General features: G+C 43.9%; 1 protein-coding gene across 4 annotated transcripts; it reads right to left on the minus strand.

The window, feature by feature from the left end:
- Positions 1-313: 313 nt before the first annotated feature.
- Positions 314-13293, minus strand: LOC109507629 (1-phosphatidylinositol 4,5-bisphosphate phosphodiesterase zeta-1-like). 4 transcript variants are annotated; one of them, XM_019857226.1, is made up of 13 exons: positions 12663-13293; positions 12472-12546; positions 11667-11862; positions 10653-10824; positions 8131-8275; positions 7825-7977; positions 7433-7624; positions 7120-7276; positions 6099-6215; positions 4239-4411; positions 3205-3331; positions 685-834; positions 314-594 (listed from the first exon to the last, which is right to left on the minus strand). In XM_019857226.1, the coding sequence occupies exons 3-13, from the start codon at positions 11854-11856 to the stop codon at positions 512-514; spliced, it is 1659 nt and encodes a 552-aa protein (XP_019712785.1). In that variant the 5' UTR covers positions 11857-11862; positions 12472-12546; positions 12663-13293; the 3' UTR covers positions 314-511. The 4 variants fall into 4 exon arrangements, with proteins under 4 accessions (XP_019712785.1, XP_019712784.1, XP_019712787.1 ...); XM_019857225.1 differs by having other exon boundaries at positions 10653-10854; XM_019857228.1 differs by lacking the exons at positions 10653-10824; positions 11667-11862; positions 12472-12546; positions 12663-13293 and adding exons at positions 9203-9404; positions 10217-10292.
- Between the last annotated feature and the right edge of the window lie 207 nt (positions 13294-13500).

The raw sequence follows: 13500 nt of genomic DNA on the forward strand, positions 1-13500 counted from the left end.
TCCCTTTTGGATTCTGCACGTGGGAAGGACGGAGTGTTGCTTGGGGCGGGTTAAAAAAAAAAAAAAAAAAAGCCTTTTTTCAGGGTAGAGGCCATGGAGCGTTACTGTGACCTGGCATCTTTCATTAGGTCTCAGCCACAGCAAAAGCGTCGGATTTATTGCTCTGGGAGGGAAAACAACTTTACTGGCATTAACCGAACTCACATCAAATATTAATTTTGTCACACGAAGCGACAATCTCACATGAGGGATTTTGCCCTTCATTTCGGTTTGTACAAGCTGCAAACAGATTTTTCGCAGGGCCGCTTGTTGGAGTGTTCTGTTTTTTTTTTCCCCCCTCGTGCAGCACTGGCAGGAATATAGCACATCTATTTTCACACAATAAAACTGATATTTATAACTGAGGAAATGCAATTGCTTTGATTTATTTGCATCCTTTTGTTGCTGCTCCGCCACACTCGTCTCTGTTGGCGGCGTGTGTGTGTTTTGCTATAGGTACGTGTGAGCCGGTTTAGGAATACCAGACAAAAACGAAAAGAGAGGCTGGATCCAAGTTGCACCCGTCTCGGGACCGAAGAGGTACCCAGCGATAGCCTGGAGGTATTAAAAAAAAAAAAAGAATGTGTGTGGGGAGGAACACTGTTTAAATAGATAAAATACAACAGATAAATTGTCTCAACAAACCTTTCTTCAGGCTGCTGAAGGGCAGCGTGTACTGACCCACGAAGTCACTTGACAGAAAGCCGGTCTGGTCTCGGACACAAAAGCGGATGAGACACAGGTCGGGAATGCTGATGCGGAAGTTCATGTCGGTATCCCAGAAAGGATTCAAAGCTGCAATAGTCATCAACTTCTTCACTCAGCTTTACTGGAAAGTGCAATTGCTTCATTCATTCATTCATTCATTCATTCAAGCATGTCACTGGGGCCAGGTGAAGCAGATGTATGGGTGCATCAAAACATAGGCCGTATAATGCATGTGTGTGTGTGCATACATGTTTGGAACTATGTATAATTATGGTCAACATTTTCCATGAGAAACATGGCAAAAAAAATCTAGAATATTCAAAAACATTGAAAAAAAATCCATCAACAGGGGAATCCACAGGAGCTAGGGGAATCCCTGACACTCCACTGCAGGGGCCAGAGCCACCCTACAAAATGGCCACTGGGCCAGTTACTACATTTCCCAGCATGCCTCCCAACCTAAACGGGTGTGACCACTTAAGCCACCTGATGAAAGTGGTCTGGCGGAAGGAGAACAAAGAAGTTGAGGCACAGGGAAGAGGTGAGTGCAAAGACTTGGGGAAAGTTAAGAGGAGGACATTTTTTGGAGGAAAGTAATTTTTGATTTGCTAAAGAAGAAATTGGTATAGTAGTGTGGCTGGCACCGGACTGGATTTTTAATTTGATTCAGTCAACCAGTGACACTGATTGTACTACAGTTTAGATTTAGTTTTTTGTTTGTTTTGTTTTGTGGAATCTTTTGCATCAGTGGATTCTTCCTGCTTTGGTGCATTTCTCTTGATGTCGCAATACATAAAATATAATTGCAGGGTACGCCCTTCTCAAAACTGAAGTTTCTTATTTTGAATTTGTTTCATCGAGCAAAACTCGAAATCCTTTGATACTTTTGTGAAGTGTGTGACGGTCACAGACATGACGCTGGTGATCCATGTCTTAAAAGAAGTAGTGCCAAAAAGCCAAAGAAAAAGCACAACCCACCCAAAGTTAATACCGTAATGCTCCCAAAGTGAGGTCTCAAGGAATTTTCATGACCTTTTGGTGTGTATTTTTCTGTCAATTTTAGCATGATTTTAAAATTTTCTCTGCACATTAGAGGTGGGCAGCATGGTGAGTTGTGGTTAGCATGCCTGTCTCACAGTCTATATAGATCACTGGTATCAAAGTCAAGGCCCGGGGGCAGATCCGGCCCGCCACATCATTTTATGTGGCCCGCGAAAGCAAATCGTGTGTCAACTTCCATGATCCTTGCTTAAATTGGTACCGAAATCTCAAATTGTCATCCGTAATAAATAACGGTAACATTTTGCAATACGTTTGTTCCCGTGTTTACGCTCACTTGAGCAATAATTGAACAAATACTTGATTGATTTCAAAACTAGTGAGACATCATTTGTTTTTGTGTACAAGTAATAATACGATGTGATGATTAAACATTTATTGGGTTTCACTGTCGTAACGGCCCTCTGAGGGAAGATGTAACTCAGAAAGGGCCCGTGACAAAAATGAGTTTGACACCCCCCTGCTATAGATCCTTGACCTGTAGCTAAATCTCTCCTGTGCAGCGATGTTGGTTCCAAAAACATGCACGTGACATAATTCAAGACTCTTAATTGTCCATAGTGTGAATGTGAGTGTAAATGGCTGAAATGCTCTTTTTGACAATGAATAAATGTAAATGTTTTTTGGTTTCCTTAAAAGTGAAACATTTTAAATATGCAAGGATTCTGCCTGACACCAGAGATGTGTGCCTTGCACCGGGGCCGGCAACCAGTCCAGGATTTCCCTGTCTCACGCCCGAAGTTACCCGAGAGAGGCTCCAGCATTCTCGTGATCCGTATGAGGACAAGCGCTTATAGAAAATGGATGGACTTTAGAGGTCTACAAAATTTCAACTGAGATTTGTGTTTGCACTGGGGGGGGGAAAAAAAAAAAGTTTGTTGACATTCTCAAAACATGCCACATTGCATTGAGAAATTTCAACAGAGATTTGTGTTTGTACTGGGGGGGAGGGAAGCTTGTTGACATTCTCAAAACATGCCACATTGCATTGATTGATTGAATTCTGTTCAGGTGAAAGTTAATGTGGAAAATTCTTGCATGATTCGCGTTTTTAATTTTGTTAACCGTCCACAATTCTGACTTTTCAAGCAAGACTGAAATTCAATCAAAACATTGGAAGAAGCACAGAGCGCATAAATGAGACGGAATGCTCTCAGCAGAATCTCGCAGCGCTTGTCCTCAGTCTTAAAATGAATGTCAAGGCTGGCAGAGTGATGAGTCATTCAAGTTGTGACTTAAGACCACCACCCTCTCCCCACACACACACACACACACACACACACACCGTCAAGGCTGGCAAAGTGATGAGTCATTCAAGTTGTGACTTAAGACCCACACACACACACACACACACACACACACACACACACACAAGCATGTTGGCGCTAAAGTACTTACAGTTGTTTTTGACTGTGTTTGTGGTTTTTTTGTTGCAGTCTGATCCAATCCCGTGAATATCAACTCTGACAAAAGGATCGAGAGCCTTGCCACTTCTCGGAATTGGTAGGTTGGACCCACAGATCACCTGTTGCCAAGCATATGGAATGTACATAGTTCCAGTTGGGATTGAATTTCTGGCCATTAAAAAAAAACATAACCATTGCATCAAGTTGCCAATTTCATGCTAAAAACAGGCGGGGAGGGGGCGGCAATGTCATGAATGGAGATTAACCCTTTCATGTACCCTGTAACCCGATAACATGATAAACTGCCCACTGGAGTGACCGCTGGCCCCGAAAGGGTGAATTGGAGCAAGGAACTGATGGCAATTGCACCTTAGACATCAAAACAGTTGGTAATGTACCGCACCATAATGAACTGGAACAGAGGAGTTCCTGAATCGGTCCCACTGCTCAAAAAGACACATAAGTTGGCCATTGAACATCTAAATCACTCATCGAAAACTCTGTGGTCAGACGAGACAAAGCGCCGACATTTGGCGTCGACACCGATGGGTGAATGGGTGCTCCCCTGTCACATGGCAATGCCTCCATGTAAAGAGTCGGGGATAATTTATGACAGATAAATGGCGCCCTTTGCAAGACAAGACTCAAACTGGCCATCATTGCACTGGATAGTGGAAGAAAAAGTCTCGAAAGGCGAAGTGGTGCAAGTTGTTCACTGCTGGCTGGGTGGTTCCAAGTAATTATGATGTCAGGAGAATTGTACTTTCTGATTCTAATACTAGTTCCACAATCACATTTTTCAGTGTGGACATCTTGTCAAGTCATTCGTGCCAGAACCGCCCCTGGGGGCCAACACATTGACACACGGTGGCCACAAGATGCCCACATAACAGCAACCACAACAATCAAATTTTTTTTTTAATCGCTCAACAACCCAAATTAAAATACACAAAACACGCACGCTGATATTATTCTTTTATCCATCTCGAGTGGGTCGGTTGCGTGTTGCCAAATAGGCAATAATACCTTGAGCAGCAAGTGTGTTGGTGGAACGCCGCGTTGACCGCAGCTCGGATCAAAGCTCCTTTCACGAGACATGAGCACGGCAGGCTTAAGGACGTAGCCGCAGCCGCCGTTGTCTTGGAAACGGCCATCATTAAGGTCCATGGGCAATCCCGGCGACTGGAAATTGAGTGCCACTGCAAAGTACAACGGGGCATTCGTTAGTTGGATAATCAAAAGAACACATAAAAATGTATGCCTTCGATTTTCTAAACTTGGAGGAGGAAGCGACTTGCAGCAACACTGCATGTTGCATCAGGGAGCCATTCAAGAGCCCCAAATTTGCAAGAAGTGTAATTCCCTTGCCGCTGTCTGCTTCATGCAAAATGTCCCGAGTCGTTACGGATGAGAGCCAGAAAAACAGATGTGATCTTTTTGGGAAACTTTCGAGCACGTCATAATTCTAATCGCCAGCGGTAACCATCCGTCTGCATCACTTGAGAGAATTTTCTGCTGATTTAATGGTGATTGATCCATTCCAGCCTGTCTGGCACTGCGGCGTCTTTCAGCATAGCAAAATATCACCATCTGCACAGTCTGCGGGGCATCATGTCAGGCTGACTTTGTGGCAGAGGAAGACAAGCAAGGCGGCAGACCGAACAACAAAAATAAGTCGCACCGATTCAGTGGCTGTGACTTTTTCGCCAGCGAGCAATCAGGCACTACCGGAATCCAGAATGAAAATTGACATTACCTAAAAAAAGGACCAGAGGTTTTGCAAGGCTTCGGGGAAACATTGATTAGGCGGCCATGCTGTGGACTGCAAAGAAATTTTCTTTTCGTCGCTAATTAATACAATTCCCTTTTGATTTTGGACAAAGTAACTCACCGAACACAACTTTTCCACCTTTTGATCCACACACAATAAGAGCTAATCCCTGAACTTGTCACTAATATGTCTGAGCCATTTAATATGGAATTCGCTTTTCAGATATTCTATGCGCTGATGAGTATATTACGGGTACACGGGTGCATGTTGTTGCTGTCAAATTAAAACGATATGTAAACGGTATGTAAATGTAGCCAAACTCGCAGGCATATATTCTTTATCCTCTGCATGAAAAAACCCTAATAGATGGGTTCGCTGAGTGCGGCCCGGGGTCGACTGGTTAGCGCGTTGGCCTCACAGTGCAGAGATGCAGGGTTCGATTTCGGCTCAGGCCTTCCTGTATGCAGTTTGCATGTTCACCCCGTGCCTTCGTGGGTTTTCTCCGAGTACTCCGGTTTCCTCTCACATTCCAAAAACATTCATAGCAGGCTGATTGAACACACTAAATTGTCCTTGGTTGTAAGTGTGAGAGTGGATGGTGGTTCGTCTATGTGTGCCCTGCTGTTGGCTGGCAACCGGTTCAGGGTGTCCCCCAACAACTGCCCAAAGACGGCTGGGATAGGCTCCAGCATCCGCCCCTCCCGCACCTTTGTGAGGATAATGGATGGATGGATGGATGGATGGATGGATGGATGAGTTCACTGAGTCACTTGCAGTAGTTGATTGTCCATTCGTGCCCACCTGACTGTATTGCACTGCCCCTGGTGGCCGTGTAACACACACCAGAGGTGTGCTTAATTCTTTACATTCTATTTGGAGACAATTTATGTTTCATAAAGCACAAGATGATAAAGAGAGAATTTTTGAATTGGTTTGGGAAAAGGTTAAGACAGATTAACGGCATAACCATGCAATGGGGAAATAATTACGGATACAAGCACGGTTATGGAACAAATTAGTTGTATCTCAAGGCACTGTAAGGCCTGTTTCTCAGGCACCCACAACATGTGGGTTCTTGCCCTTTTGTCTCCAGTCGGATTGTCTCTTTGACCCACCGAGCTGCGAGCCGACGTTCCAGAACTCTTGAGGGTTGTAGTTGGACGAGGACGTCCTGGAGCCTGCTGGATAAATCCTGCTGAGGAATCTCTGGTTGTGCAGAACAAAGTCTTTACCTGTAGACAAAGCGCGCACCGCATTCAATAAGATGAAACAACATTTATCATACTAAAATGCTACAGTGGCTAGCATGCAAATATCCTGCAAAGATGTACTATATATTCTAAGAACGGGTACCAATACCAGGTTCTTGGTATCATGCAAATACCAGCTTTTTTTTTTAAGGTATCGAGTAATCGTGGATGTTGCTGATGCCAACCACCGATACTCGAGGCAAAAAAAAAAAAAATCTGTCCTCCTCAGCAGTAGTTGGTGTTATATTGCAGACATTTTACATATTAGTGAATCATCATCTGTGTCAGAAAGGCCTTTGTGAGATTTTTTTTTTTTGTCATTGTGTTGTTTTTATTTATCAAAAGCACTAGAGGTACCGGTACTTGGTATCCGTGAGTATTGAAGAGTGAATTCTTGTCCTGGTACGAGTCTGGAAAAAACCCATTCCAAATACATTCACTCCATTTGCCAATGTGGCTAAAACACTTGCTATCAGTTTGGTAACACTTGTGTCACCGCGACTGCGAATTGACAAAACATCTCACGTCGTAGCTGCAGCAAGATTTTCTTGTAAACAACTGCACACCAGGCAGCGGCAGTGCCGACAGTTTAAATGACGGATGATAAGAGCCACCGTGGACTCATTTCACTTCCATGACAATGACGAGGCCAACTTTTTCCCCCTTTTTTTCTTTTTTATCCCTAGTGGACTCTCAGTAATATATGCCGTGTTCAATATGCTCTTTGGAGAACTATGACCAAAGATTAATGCTTTCGCACACCAAAAAGACTCCTGCGGGGATTTGTCTTTGAGCTCGGCGTGCTTGTAAATCATTCAAATCGGCTGCTCTCCACGAAATGACACCTCACAGTCAAGCTTGGCTTCCTTTTTATGTGTGACTCTACCTGAAACTTTGGCCAGCTTGCGGGCTTTTTTCTCCGCCATGGACGTGTTCTCACACGAGTTCTGACTGTCTTGGGAGTGACCGAAGCTGATGAACTTGACAGACACGGTGTATACGACGAGGTCGGACAGAGCGTCCGCCACCACCACCCTCTTCTTCTACTCATTGCGTTCAGATGGGACAGAGACAAGAGAGCAACAAGAGTGGATGTCAGATATCATAAGAGGTTTTTTTTTTTTTTTTTTGTCTGAACAGCGTCTTGGCTTTTTAAGAGCAGCCGCAGCCTACAACCTGTTTCAACGGCCCTGACTCACTTTCTTCTTTGAGCCTGCCTTTCTAGGAGACCAGAACCTTGATCTACTCGGTTGATCCTCCTCTTCCTCCTCCTCCTCCTCTTCCTCCTCCTCCCAGCCCTCATCTGCACTGTCCTCTGTCCCCGATGCTCCATCTATCCTAGCGCGAGGCTTTAGCTTTTTATTCTTGATCAGGATCTTATACTTGAGGTCCTGCGTGACCATTTACACACACACACACACACACACACACACACACACACACGCACACACACACACACACACACACACACACACACACACACACACACACATAGCTCCAAACTGTCTTCAGTGGGGCTTAAGTGGTTTCGACCAATGCCTCGATGGCATGGTTTTTATCAGTATGGCTTTTTTCCAAGTATTCTTCTTACATTTGGGCTGGGGAGGTCACCCGTGGTTGGGTGATCCAAGCGTAGATCAAGCAGCTTGTCCCCTAGTATGGAGGTGAGGTAGAGGGCCATGACTTCCTGCTGCTCCTTGGAACAATGGTTCTCCAGCGACAAGATTACCGGGTATACAGAAACCTGCCAGAAAACAATTTCATTGACAAAATGGCACTCAAAGACACATTACAATTTTAAATGAAGCTCATCTAGCTCATTGGGCGGTGGAGGGCAATGAGGAAACAATCGGAACACACCAGAGGTTCTACTCTATTTCATCGTACTGAGCGTTACCTCAAAGGCATACTGTGACACAGTCGAGATGACGTCCTTGAAGAGAATTTTTGTGGTCAGGGTATAACCGTGGTAGACGATAGGCTCCATCCCTGGCCCATCCCAACAGTCAATCTCCAGACAGCGGCAACCTTTCCTCAGAGCACTGAGAGTCCAAACATGTTTTAACATACAATACCCAGTGCATTGAGAAACCTCTGTACTAAATTAGGTTTTGTACTTTTTTTTTTTTTTTAGGATGGGGTGGGGGGGCTTTCAGAAGTCACGAGCCCTTATTAGCAGGACATGTGGCTGACTATTTGTTAGCATTAATAATGTTCCTATCCACCCATCCATTTTCTACGACTCGTCCTGTTCAGAGTTATAGGGGATACAGAAAGAGACTGACTACATTCTGGACCACTTGCCAGTAAACCACATGACTTACAGAACATGGACAAACAACCATTCACACTCACATGCATGCACAAAGTGGTTTAACCCTTTCAGGGACAGCGGTGACTACAGTGGACAGCTTATCATGGTTTCAGGTTACAGGGTGCATGAAAGGGTTCGTGACTCTTTGTTGTTTTGAGGAAAACCGACACATGCACGCAGTAAGGTCCAAGTTAAGCTTATTGAGGACCCACAAAATTGAACATATCTGGCGTTGTGCTTTACTCAAAAGCCCAAGACACCTTTTCAAGTAGAATCTATGCTTTCACTTAAAGAAAAAAAAAGTAAAAGGTCAGAGCAGGGGAAGAAAGTGGCCGCAAAGGAGATTAGTGGTGCAGTCTCCCAGAAAAGTGAAATGGCTGGAGTTTTATTAAGACTAAAGAAAGGCACCGGTGACTTGTCTTGATAGTAAAAATGGTTTTAACGTTTTCTCATGAAAAACAGGGTGCTTGTTAGTTTACGCCATGTCTAGTATGTGATGAGACGTGTTAATCACTCAGTTACCGTCCTGCCTGACTTGCAATCGGTTGATCCCAAATCATATTCAGTTTTCAAACTCCAGCTCTTTCCCAGGCGAATTTGTGAAACCATTTAACGTATTTCGACGGCAAGTTGTAAATGTACGACACAGGCTTACCAAACATAGGCGTCCAGGTGGCTTTCGCCTATTAGTTGGTCTCCTGTCAAGTAGGTGTTGTGCGAGGAAGAAATGAAGTAGCTGCTGAGTGGCTGGTCCATGTCTTGGTACACAGACTTGTGGGTCTGATCGAAGATGCAGCAGTCTTTGGACTCCATGTAGCGCAGGAAGCCTTCAAATGTCATGCACTGACTTTCTATGGCTGCAAGAGCATGTGCCAGCAGGGTCACAATTAGTTCAGCCATTTTCTATACTGCCAGTCAATCGCAAGGCCAAGAGAGGCATCAATATATCATTTTCACTTGCATCCATTGAGTCATTGAGTGGGAAGTGAACGCACGCTGTCCACACAGAAGTAAGGCTTTGAAATAGTTTTACAATATTGTAAAAACTACATGAGCAACTGTTCTTTTCACATGACAGCTAGCACTCTAATTTCGTGAGCAGCACAAATCTGGTGAGATGCGCCATCTATCTAGAGAGAGGCGCATGAGGCTGCATGTTAGTTATTTCGCAGGTGCGTGCAAGCCGGCATATTTAAAACAAACAAAAAAAGGTGGTTTCCGCCATGGAGGGTGTGAACACAGCCAACCTCAGTCACTTTATTTGATTTGCATTTTCAATTTTAGGTCTGTGACCGATTTCTCTCATGGCCATGACGTTGCCTGAATTTGTCCTTAAGTCAGACGTTGTGGTAGTGCGATCAGTAACATAGATAATTAATACAATAATAAGTTACAATTGCACTTCTACGCCATAAATGTTTCGAGTAATTTCTTACCAAAAAAATTTTATGATGAGTCACTTCAAAACGTCAAAATCGCATTAATATTACTACGGAAAATCGGACGGCAACAGATTGTTTGACCTCAGAACTGTGAATGCTTTTACGAGATCACATTGTAGGTGTGTACTGGTAATCTTATGATGAGCAAAGTGTCAAGATGATGTGCTTTACAGCAAAGCTTCCCAAGCCATATTTCCCCCAGTGGGGTCAGTTTTCTCCCCACTCACCTGCCTCCTCAATTTCATATCTCTCGATCAAACTCTCGGCCGTGCCCTCGTCGGCAGCGAGCTCCAGCTGCTCCTAAAAAAAAGTAAAAGGTCAGAGCAGGGGAAGAAAGTGGCCGCAAAGGAGATTAGTGGTGCAGTCTCCCAGAAAAGTGAAATGGCTGGAGTTTTATTAAGACTAAAGAAAGGCACCGGTGACTTGTCTTGATAGTAAAAATGGTTTTAACGTTTTCTCATGAAAAACAGGGTGCTTGTTAGTTTACGCCATGTCTAGTATGTGATGAGACGTGTTAATCACTCAGTTACCGTCCTGCCTGACTTGCAATCGGTTGATCCCAAATCATATTCAGTTTTCAAACTCCAGCTCTTTCCCAGGCGAATTTGTGAAACCATTTAACGTATTTCGACGGCAAGTTGTAAATGTATGACACAGGCTTACCAAACATAGGCGTCCAGGTGGCTTTCGCCTATTAGTTGGTCTCCTGTCAAGTAGGTGTTGTGCGAGGAAGAAATGAAGTAGCTGCTGAGTGGCTGGTCCATGTCTTGGTACACAGACTTGTGGGTCTGATCGAAGATGCAGCAGTCTTTGGACTCCATGTAGCGCAGGAAGCCTTCAAATGTCATGCACTGACTTTCTATGGCTGCAAGAGCATGTGCCAGCAGGGTCACAATTAGTTCAGCCATTTTCTATACTGCCAGTCAATCGCAAGGCCAAGAGAGGCATCAATATATCATTTTCACTTGCATCCATTGAGTCATTGAGTGGGAAGTGAACGCACGCTGCCCACACAGAAGTAAGGCTTTGAAATAGTTTTACAATATTGTAAAAACTACATGAGCAACTGTTCTTTTCACATGACAGCTAGCACTCTAATTTCGTGAGCAGCACAAATCTGGTGAGATGCGCCATCTATCTAGAGAGAGGCGCATGAGGCTGCATGTTAGTTATTTCGCAGGTGCGTGCAAGCCGGCATATTTAAAACAAACAAAAAAAGGTGGTTTCCGCCATGGAGGGTGTGAACACAGCCAACCTCAGTCACTTTATTTGATTTGCATTTTCAATTTTAGGTCTGTGACCGATTTCTCTCATGGCCATGACGTTGCCTGAATTTGTCCTTAAGTCAGACGTTGTGGTAGTGCGATCAGTAACATAGATAATTAATACAATAATAAGTTACAATTGCACTTCTACGCCATAAATGTTTCGAGTAATTTCTTACCAAAAAAATTTTATGATGAGTCACTTCAAAACGTCAAAATCGCATTAATATTACTACGGAAAATCGGACGGCAACAGATTGTTTGACCTCAGAACTGTGAATGCTTTTACGAGATCACATTGTAGGTGTGTACTGGTAATCTTATGATGAGCAAAGTGTCAAGATGATGTGCTTTACAGCAAAGCTTCCCAAGCCATATTTCCCCCAGTGGGGTCAGTTTTCTCCCCACTCACCTGCCTCCTCAATTTCATATCTCTCGATCAAACTCTCGGCCGTGCCCTCGTCGGCAGCGAGCTCCAGCTGCTCCTTGTGGAGGAAGCTGAGCAGGGAGCAGGCAGGTAGCGTGGTCTGGCCTGACGCGTAATTGTTGAAGAGGTTCTGGATCTCTCCTCTCCTGGTGGACTGGGCCTTGCTTTTTCTCATTTTGATCTGCAAACAGCCATTTGGACTCTTCGAAACCCCACCTGAGCCTTTTCTATTATTATGATGTCGCTCTTAATAACTCCCAAAAGTCATGATTTTTGGATACGCTCCAGTGACCTTCCCCTGTGCTTGTCATTCCTATCACTCATTGAGATGCGTTTCCTATTTTTTTTGCATCTCACCCTCCCTACAGCCCCTCACAGTTGTGACAGTGGCTCAAACTAAAACTGATAATGGGTACCCAGCAACAGACAGTCCGTTCGGTGCATCTGTTCACCACGCAGTGCAAATAAAAGAACAGAATCGGCTCTCATCTTCATTCACACACTGGGCATCTGTGCCTACAGTGCACATGAAGGAACATCCTCTGCTATTGAAATGAAAGCATCGGGTTCGCCATTTTCGAAACTGCAGCCATGTGAAAGGCTTTCTGATCAATGTAATTGCATGGGAGTACTCAAGTGGTTGGACAGACATGCGTTTTCGTGTCACCACCACACTGTCACTTTTTTCTTTTTTTTATTTTAGTGATGAGAACTTTTCTCCAAATGTGCAGTATGCCGTAAAACAATTAAGGCTTGGATGATAATCGCCAGCTCCAAGTGTTTATCATACCTGCAGCAGTCCCTCGGCTTGAATGAACACGCACAGAAGTTATTGACATCTTCGTTCCTTCAGACTCTGTGAACCCTAAGGATGTATGAAAATAACTGTGTGTCACTAGTTCGAGTTTTCAGTGTGTTGCACATGTTGTAGTACAACACACCCTTATTTTTATTGGTTGCCAAATACCGCTTTCAACTTACCCAGGGTGCTGATTGAAATATTTGCTCAGTTCTGCGCAGTTTCCATTTCGATTCCTTTTTTTCCCCCAAATTTTCCCTTTTTTTTTTTTTAACTCGCACGACATGGAGCTCAATACTGTATGACATCACCTTTCAAGTTTTCTCTTGTTGACATCATCATAAAGTTGACATCATATGAAGGAGTTCTCCACCGATTCCTGTGAAAAGGCCCCAAAATAATGACACAAGATTCCTCAATTCAAATGACTTGAGATTGAGTATTTACTGGGACAGTTTTGCCAATGACATATTTGCACATGCATTGCATACCTCTGGACACACAAACATCGCCGTGCTGAACAGAGCAAGTACAAACTGGAGCCGTAGGCGCTACTCGGGAATCACTTGCTGCGTGGCAAATGATGGTAATTGACATTTACAAGTTCTCATATGCAACATTTTGACTGTGCTTTGGCTGGCCATTTGAGCAAAAGATTGTTCCTTTGGATTTGTAAGTTTGCATACTTTAGGTTCGAGTGAGTCGTTGCCATACATCATGAGCAACAAAAGCTCAAGTCAAAGCTATTCAGAAGATATTCACTGCAGCACTTGTAAACTTCTTCTTCATCAGTCTTCTGGATCTCTGGTGATAAGAAATGATGGGTCCATTTCTTTCCAGTCATTGGTTTTCTGTCAAAAAGATATCAAAGGACATTTTCCAGTCAGTATGGTACATTTGCACTTGAACGCGACTTCTGAGGCTGGTTGATGCTTCCTGCTTCATTTGAAGTCAAAATTATTGGTTGCCCACGTTGGATTTAGTGTAGCTGTGCACTTTACTTTGTTATGAAGAAGTTTC

This window comes from Hippocampus comes, unplaced genomic scaffold (genome assembly GCF_001891065.2).
Source record: "Hippocampus comes isolate QL1 unplaced genomic scaffold, H_comes_QL1_v1.1 scaffold186, whole genome shotgun sequence".
In the NCBI taxonomy this organism is placed as follows: Eukaryota; Metazoa; Chordata; class Actinopteri; order Syngnathiformes; family Syngnathidae; genus Hippocampus; species Hippocampus comes.

Bases quoted from the DNA above. Each gene is read 5' to 3' on its own strand.
- LOC109507629 (XM_019857225.1), bottom strand. From the start codon at position 11,856: ATGAGAAAAAGCAAGGCCCAGTCCACCAGGAGAGGAGAGATCCAGAAC. The intron at 7,625-7,824 runs GTAAGAAGAATA...ATGGTCACGCAG, and splicing joins GTGACCTCCCCAGCCCAAAT to GACCTCAAGTATAAGATCCT. The intron at 835-3,204 runs GTAAGTACTTTA...TGACTATTGCAG, and splicing joins AAACACAGTCAAAAACAACT to CTTTGAATCCTTTCTGGGAT.